This window comes from Conger conger, chromosome 10 (genome assembly GCF_963514075.1).
Source record: "Conger conger chromosome 10, fConCon1.1, whole genome shotgun sequence".
Classification (NCBI taxonomy): Eukaryota; Metazoa; Chordata; class Actinopteri; order Anguilliformes; family Congridae; genus Conger; species Conger conger.
The window spans coordinates 35,126,575-35,135,688 of NC_083769.1; the positions used below are offsets into that span (position 1 = coordinate 35,126,575).

The following is a 9,114-nucleotide window of genomic DNA, read 5'->3' on the forward strand; positions in this document are numbered from 1 at the left end:
ATAAAATGTTTAGTATGTCTGTATATTAGAAAAGTATATTAGAAGTGAATATTAATGAAATGTTTAGTTTGTCTGTATATTTTCAATGATTACTGCTGCTTAGTTTGTCTTATAAAAGCGAAAGATACAGAGTGATGTGTATGGATGACGTGTTAGAGGGAGGGCATCCAGAACTTTATGAGGTCTGGTAGTTTGCCAAGAGCAGGTGCGGGGTGAAGTGAGGACACGTAGTTGGCAGAATGCCCTGAACTTTGTACAGAGTTGGCAGAGCATAAGGACCGTTGGCAATTTGCCACAATGACGTTGTGGGAGGAGCGTTGGGAGGAGTTACGATAAGAAAAGTGTGGGTGATTTGCCAGAATGAGGTTTGAGGAGGAGTTGTAGGTGGAGTAACTGTGTATAAAATGGGTGTACAAATGCCAGTCGGGGTTCAGTTCTGGAGAGCTGATCCGGCTTTATGCACGTGTGCTAATAAAGTCAGATTTTCCTGAAGATCTTGCTGCCTGGTGTCGTCTTTTCCCTCGCGAAGATGTTTTTCGACAAATTGAAGATTTGGACTCTGTCGTTTCCTAGACACGACAGTACTCCAACCTTTTGTACAAATTCAGGTTGCAGTGTTTTTTTGGTTTCGTTGCTCATTTTGATTTTATGCTTGTCTTCTCTGTTGTGGATATAGTCCATATGTAGGCATGCAGTTAGAATTTTAACATTGGATCCTGATTAGCAGATCTAACTTGCACAATTACTTCAGTGTTAAAGTTACATCTTTACTTGCTGGTCTGGCAATGGTATATGCCCTATTGCTCATATTAATCAGGTGAATGCATTTATATTCCTCCCATATTGTAAGTCACTCTGTATAATGCATCCACTAAATTAATGTAATTTAATGTAAAAGTGCACCACTACTCATTCAAGCTCTTGTGATCTCTCATCTGGATGATGGTAAGCCCTTGCTGGCCAGCTTCCTGGCATCTTCCAATAGGCCACTGCAACTGGTCCAGAATGCTTCTGCCTGCTCAGTCTTCAAACTGCTGAAATTCATGCACTGTGCCACTTTTTAACACCCTTCTCTGACTTCTGACTGCTCTCATACAGTTCAAATCACACACTGGCATATGATGCTGCAATTGGTACTGCCCACTCCAATTTTCTGAAATAATTACAGCATACACTCTAACCAGACCTCTCTCTTCAGTCTTCAGCCTTCTTTTGCCAGCTGGCTCTTTGAGTGCCAAAACAGCTGCTGCTTGCAGCCCTGGCTCTTCTCTGCCCAAGTTCCCTAATGGTGGAACTATCTTCCCCAATCAGTCAGGAAGACAGCTTCACTGGCTGTTGTCCACAAATGTCTAAAAACTCACCATTTCAGATGACAGCTCAATGTTAAAAAAACAAACCAGCAAAAACAAGTAAGAAAGAGAAAACAACCAACACAGGGTTGAGGCATCTACCAAATGCCAAAATTATATTATTTAAAAACATTTAATATTAGTTTCTAAGACAATGATGTAATGCCTGCTTTGCACAAAAATAAAATAAATAATAATAATAATAATAATAATAATAATAATAATAATAATAATAATAATAACTGTACATGTTTTAACATTTCAAGGAATATGTATTTAGCTATAGTCCTATTAATGTGTGAAATATACACTATTAAGTTAGATATCACATTCACATGTAGGCTAACACTGTTAGCCTAAATTGTTTAGCCTATAATGGCATAGCGATAGGTAAACACATACGTACAACTACACCGACTGGCTAAAATGTAAAAAGCAATGGTCATGCCTTGAGAGGAAATGAAGAAAGTAATGCGCAAAGTGGTGCGACGCGACACAATGTAGCCGAACTCGAGAGCGCGAAACCGTGAAGAGGAAGTATCTTGCAGCTTGTGCGTGAAACGGAAACGTTGATGGTAAGAAGCAGAGAAATGTCTGCATGACTAATGTACGAGGTAACGGTAACAGTTAGATGAAAGCTTGTAGATAGAGGAAGATCATCTGGGACAGTGTGCACTCTTCGACTGTGGCGGTAATACACTGTTGGCCACTGTGAACCAAAAGAGGCTTGCAAGATTATTAAGCTGTCTCAGCCAAGCAGTGTGAATCCAGAGCGGTCTAACACATCAAAGCTTCAACACCTGGATCGCTGTATGCTGGAGTGCTGGTTCGTGCACATGAGAAGAAAAGAGCCAACGGCCGTTTGAGATCCGATATGTCAACGGTAACCGCTACAGCATTTGACATTACAAGGACTATTACATCTCATGAAAGCGAAAACCATGTCCGCAATCAAACAGGTAAGAGGAATGCCAGCACAGCGAGTTAATAAAAAATAATGCTTGTCTTGATTATGTCAAATAAATATTCGAATGAATTGAAAGCTACTGCTGCGTAAATCGACAATTCCTTTCGACTTTATTTTATGGATGGTTTGGTGATAACACATTGTTTTCTTCAACGGCGAGCCGTAATCTGGGGAAATAAATCCGTTCATGTGAAGGCTTTCAAATCTTCCGCCAATTATGAATTGTGGCAAGCGTTCACTCGCTTCATTTTTTGTGGGGTGGTGAATGTATGGGCTTGCATGTACTCCCTTCATAAATGATGCAATTGCTGAGCTTAAACTAACGCGAAATAAAACGTTTGAAAAGTTGGGCAAAATCTGGTTAGGTCTACTCCTTATGAATGAGTGTAGAAGGACTGCAGTTGTGTCGCACTTATCCGTTGTCGGACCTTAACTTCAATAGTATCAACCTGTATCAGTCAAAATAACCAGGTTTGGTTACAGCTTTGTAGCATTGCATGACTTTGGTCTGTTATAATGTGTGTCATATTTATAGGCTGTAGGGCCCTATATATCATAGTTTGTCGGCTAGCTATTTTAAGTGGTCATGCAGATAAAGTAACAGATGACTGTATGTTTTAATTGCCAATCTATTCAATTCAAACGTTATGCGTCAATTATTATAATTTCTACTTATTATAATGCCCAGATAATAATTATTTCCCAGATCAGCTGTACAGACAACAGCAGTATTCTGGTTTAGCTCGTTTACTGAAAGGGCTAGAGTAGGCTATATCGCAGAATACTTTAGGAATCTACCATTACACGTCCTTGTAACAAGTTAACTGTGAACGCTGGTTAGGTTTGATGGGCTATATAATTTATCTTGGGTCGGATTGCATGGTAAAACAATGTTCACAGTTGAACAACTGAAATGGGTCCTAAATAATATTTTCTCCCAACATCATCTTGATTGAACAAGTCAACCACTCTCTCTGAATTGTAACTCGCAATTGTAATTGTCATGGATTTGAAAAAGGGACGTGCTGATTTTAATCTTGTTGATTTTTGTGGAGAAGATGTTTCGGTGCATTCTCAGAAAACTGCCACAGGCAAACTATGAGGTTGACGTTACAGCTTGGTAGCTACGATGTGCAGAATGTAGCCATTATCCATTAAAATGACAATATTATTGATACTTGTCTGATATCATATGATCAATATTAAGCAAACAAACACACAAATATATATTTTTATTGATACTAAAACTGAAATCTGGAAGCAGGGATGCTGAACAATTAGTCAGCCAAATGATACCATTTTCAAATGTGTCAATATCACAATTTTATCATTTGCTCTTTCAAGTAGCCTATGTACCAAATTTCTTTAACTATTCCACTATATTGGAATTTATTGAACTATTCCATTATATTGCAACTGTCCACTCTTAAAGTGCCTATTACAATTTCAGTGCATGGAAAACAATGTTCCCTTATTCCCATTACTATTTGAAAGACCAACTCAGAATATACTTAAATAACTTTAGAGAATTAACAAAGACTAAAGAAAAAATGAAGATGGCTTCATATAGAAAAAAATGCCATTACATTGAATCATCGCTTGCAGAACAATACTTGTGTGAAACACATTAATACAGCTACTTGTATTTTTATACACAGAGTAGCTAGGTTTCAATGTGTTGTTTCAAAGGACATCACCTTCACATTTTTTGTGCTTGCTTGGCAGCCTTTGAATATCAACAATCTTTTTCTTACCTTTGAAACCCGAGAGGCTGTCATTGCAAGTTTGTGCTTTAATGAATGTGTCCTCTTCTATTGTAGCTGCCATCTCACATGCTGAGAATAATTATCTCTGCAGGCTCATGTTTGGCTTACTGAACTACAGTGTATTGAAGTTACCTCAGGCTTAATATCAAATGCCCAGGAAACTGATGGCTATAGTTTTTTAAAGGTGACAAATTGACTCTTTATTCATGTGTTTTTTCCCAACTATATCACACTGTTGTAAATAACAGTGAGTATTCACTTGGGGTAATCTTGACATTGTTTAATGTGATTAAATGAATGTGTGATTAAATGAAGAGTACACAATTAATTGTTGTAGTCGCTGTTTAAATTTAAGAACCTGTGAGACCTCTTGTGGTAGCACATAGAACTTGCAGCTATTGTAATGCTGAATAAAATATAGATCTATACAAATAGCTGCTTACTGTAGCAATGCTGTAAACTGGAGTTAATTTACACATTATTATAAAGGCTTTATTAATCTTAATACTTGGAGTATGGCTAAGTAACTCACTGTTAAACATTGGATGGAGTCTAACTTCCCTCTGGTAAACAAGTCTCTTAATGAATGATTTATTTCAGCTCCTGCTTTGATGTAGCCAGCTATTGATTGCACAAAATATATCAGCAGAGATGCTGCGTCACTGCATTCCTACACTCTTGTCTGAATATATTTCGTATTTTAGCAGATGCCAGGTTGCACACAGCATATAAGGCAATTTGAGCATGATCTACACATAGCAAAGGGAGTTATCGTGATGAGGTTCGACAGTGTCATATTTCGTGCAGAGCCAGCAAATGCTTTTCAGATGCATGTCAGAAGAGTGACGTGTTTAGGATACTGTCCTACTCTGTGATTGAAACTGAAGCCACTCACAACCCCTCTCTTTTTTTAACAGGGCAGTGCACCCCAATGCCTCTACCTGCCTTAGGTACTTTAAAGCTCATAAAAGGTAATGGCACAAACGTGGGCACGGAGATCTCCTTTCAGTGCCCATCCAAGCACCGGCTGGTTGGAGATGGCGTGGTGTCCTGCATCTGGAACAGCAACAGCACCCAGTGGACAAGTGGCACGCCCTGGTGCAAACGTATGTACAGTACTGCAGGAGAACAAACTGATTCTACCAATCTATCAGTTGTCAAATAGTCCATGGTGGACCAGATCCTTTCTGCATATTATGCTAGCTTTGCCATACATCTGCGATCACAGTGTGTGCTTCTACACAGCTTAGAATGATTTGTTTTACACAGAGGTCCAGAATGAGTAGGGGTGTGCCATTAGTTATTTAGAGATGCTGAGAACATGACCTGGAGAGGTACATCAGTAATGCAGAGATACTGTCAGAGTAAGCACTGAAGAGAGCGTGATGCACTAAGATATTGACAGGTTTGCCAGAGGAGAAGAAGCTGTAGGTTTGCCTCATGCTGGGGCTTCCCTCTCTTTTTCTGTTTCGTATTTGAGTTCATTTTTCTGTTTCATATTTGGGTTGATCATTGTTCTTTCCATAGGGTTGGTGACACCTGCTCTAGTGTAGGGGGCGGCCTGTAGCGTAGTGGTTAAGGTAAATGACTGGGACACGCAAGGTCGGTGGTTCTAATGTAGCCACAATAAAATCCGCACAGCCGTTGGGCCCTTGAGCAAGGCCCTTAACCCTGCATTGCTCCAGGGGAGGATTGTCTCCTGCTTAGTCCATTCAACTGTATTTCGCTCTGGATAAGAGCGTCTGCCAAATGCCAATAATGTAATGTAATGTAATGTAATATATGGAGATGGTTCGGGAATAAAACACACTCACATGTAGGCTCATGTTGACAGTCACATATACACAGATACAGACACACACATTTGTTGTTTCCTGAGGACCAATTATGAAAGCAGAAAGAGGATGTGGTGATTCTATGCATTAGGTGTGGTTCTTCAGTGCGACAACACAGAGAAGTTTGGGGAAGTGTCAGTACCAGACAGTACCATTGTTGCAAATGTACAGCTTGCGGTGGTATTGCAGAAGGCAGTGGCCAGACTGAAGAGCCCAGGCTCATTTTAATCTGCGTCAAAGTGACGGTGTCCTCAGTAAACAGCCAAAAGTCCAGGGCTTTTTTCTGTGTATGCTAGCCTTGTGGAAGAGGAAGCATCACCATAATCACAGCTTTGAGTCAGCAGACATAGGGTTTGCCAGCATTCCCGCAGCACCATTGTTGCATTGTCTAAATCCTCACAAAGCCCTCAGAAGGTTACAATAAGTGCAAGCCTGGTGGCAAAGTATCATAGATTATGTTAGCTAGTAGCTAGGAAGCCATGGCAGCCAAGTGCATTAACCAGGCAGCCTCATATCAGAGATAGTTCCCTTGAATTCTGAATGACTTATGAACAGTTGTGAGCTGAACCTGACTTTGTTTGCATTCACATGCAGCTGAATAACACCCATATTTGTCTGTGCTCTCAGCTCTGTCTAAGTATGAGGACTTTGGATTCAGGGTGGCTGTGATCGCCTCCATCGTCAGCTGTGCCATAATCCTGCTGATGTCCATGGCCTTCCTCACCTGCTGTCTGCTCAAGTGTGTGAGGAAGCAGGAAAGGAGGGCTCGGGCCAGGTGAGGGGAACTGAGAACCAGGGCTCCGACACTGTGTCGACACTTATTGTATTCAATACACAATAAACGTATTGGATGATAGCAGTATAACAGCATCATATATCAGTATTTTATTCAAGGTTTTACTGCCTTGACTTCTGTATCATAGTATATTGACTGTACTCACTCATTGGGTATTATAATCATGTGGTCCTGCTCTGCTGTGTCTCCAGGGAGACACAGCTATGGAACCAGATGGAGCGTGAGGAACTGGCAGAGATGCAGGCACTGTATTATGGCTACAAGGGCAGGAACAACAACAACAATGCAAGCAAGCCGAAGGCACTAAGGGAAGAGTCCCATAACCTGGCTGGGTGTGACAATATGGGCTTCTGCAGGTGAGCTTCAGCTGTCACCCCCCTTTCCCCCTGGCATTAACATTATTATATGTCTCTAGAGTTTACATTCTTCTCTGAGAGCTTCTCTTTCTCCTCATTGACTACAGTACAGATCCATTATATTATATTCTCTGTTATTGAACCAGCACAGAGAATCATGTAGTCTGCCAGTAAAAATAATATCTGGACACAAGTTATTTTTTATTATTTTATTAATAGGTTTGTAATTGACCTATAAGAAACTCAATTACAGTGAGTAATTTCACTTCAATTCATACTTAAGAATCATTTGAGAATATTTATTAAAGTATCCCTGCTGTTGTACTTTTAAAATACTCTATAATCAAATATGAATTTGAATCAGTTGCAAGTAATATAAGGTTATTTGTGCCCCAGTCATATTCAGTGGTTATCATGGCATAAGGAGCTTTCCGCTGAGGTATAATCTGAAATGGATTAACCGAGCAGAAAGCCCTTGAAACAGAATTTACCCCAGTGTTTGTCCACAGGTGTCACTATGATTACCCGTTTGCAATGGGCGGACTTGCACACTCCGCCCCGGGGCTGGTGTGTGGCCCTGCGCCTTTGACTGTCCCATACGGGGGGCGTGACCCATCCGTCGTCCTGCCCGTTCAGAGCCCGGCCCCGCCTCGCGGCTGTGGCCCTCCAGGGAGCAGAATCGCGGCTGTGAGCGGCCCTCACACGGGCAACGTTTACCGGAAGTGCAGACACCCGCGGTGCACTCACGAGCACGCTCGGCACGGCATGTCTGTTTGAGGCAGAGAAAGCAGCCAGTGAACGGGCAGTGCCCAAGCAGAGACCAGGCAGCACTGCACCGGAGCAATGCACTCGTGCCTTAAACTCAACTTTAACAGACTGAACACCGTGGTCCCTCCCACAGGATCTACAGAGAGTGTTTTGCACTTTTAATGGGAAACCTGCCTTTCGCCAGGAGGAATATATTTTTTTATTATTTACTGTCTGTTTTGGTTCCTTTCGAAGAGTCACAATGATAATGACGTTTTTTAACAGGATATAAGAAACTTAATGGAATACAAAGAATAGAACCATTCAAAGGCCTGGGACATCCTTTTTTTTTTGCGTGTGGAAGAGAATATAAATGCAAATCAGTGTAATTAAACTGATTTTGCGAAATAACAATTTGCTTGCAGAATCTTAGAAGTTACAACAATCTGTGAAAAGTGGATAAATTGTCAGTGCTGTTATGTGAATGATGTTTGGAGATTCTTTTCAATGTTATTTTTCTGTTGAACTGTTGAACTATAAAATGACAGTGATTGATACATAAAACCTAGGCTCAAATTTTCCTATGGAAAACATGCCAGAAGTGACAAAGGCCTGACAACTGAGGAACATCTATGCAGTTGGTTTATTTCCAGCACCACAGTTTTAACACTTTGTATTTCTGAGTTATTTGTACTTGGAATACTGTGCTTTTGTGTTTGCAGAATAAAATAATCATATTAAACGTTGTGATCACAATTATGTTTTGGCAGAACAGTGTGCATCATATTATGTATGATTATTTTATGTTAGATTAATTTAGCACACACTCGTATCCAGTGTAATTTGATAAGAGTGTGTGCAAAGATGAACATATTATGTACATTTAGGAATAATTTAGGAATAATGCCAGACTTGGCTAATAACATTCTCAGACCAGTGAGATACATAATGTAACTACCAAAGCATTAAAGCAAATTAGGTATGGCAACCAAGCGCTGAAATAGTAAGCCCAAAAGAAAAACCCTAGAACATGCCATAAGCTTAACACGTATAAAAGGTAGGTGTGTTCGGGATTTGGGAGGGGAACCAAGACACAGTCTGAAAAGGTGTTTATAACAATAAATAATGAATAGACAATAATTCCCTCCTAATCATTGTGGGAAATTTGCTATACTATTGGACTGTGCCAAAGTGAATTCAATATATAACTAGTCTTGTGTGAAGTTTGATTATATGAAACAAATACTTTTTACTAAAAATGTTTTCACTGGTTGAATTATTGGAATGCAGAAGGTTGG

The 9,114-nt window shown here is 40.2% G+C and overlaps 1 protein-coding gene across 1 annotated transcript; it reads left to right on the forward strand.

The window, feature by feature from the left end:
• The first annotated feature begins 1,868 nt into the window (after positions 1 to 1,868).
• LOC133139014 (sushi domain-containing protein 3) lies at positions 1,869 to 8,558 on the forward strand. The gene is made up of 5 exons (XM_061258249.1): positions 1,869 to 2,308; positions 5,000 to 5,188; positions 6,545 to 6,692; positions 6,905 to 7,069; positions 7,579 to 8,558. Exons 1-5 carry the CDS (start codon positions 2,224 to 2,226, stop codon positions 7,844 to 7,846), a joined length of 855 nt encoding a protein of 284 aa, XP_061114233.1. The 5' UTR covers positions 1,869 to 2,223; the 3' UTR covers positions 7,847 to 8,558.
• Positions 8,559 to 9,114: the final 556 nt, after the last annotated feature.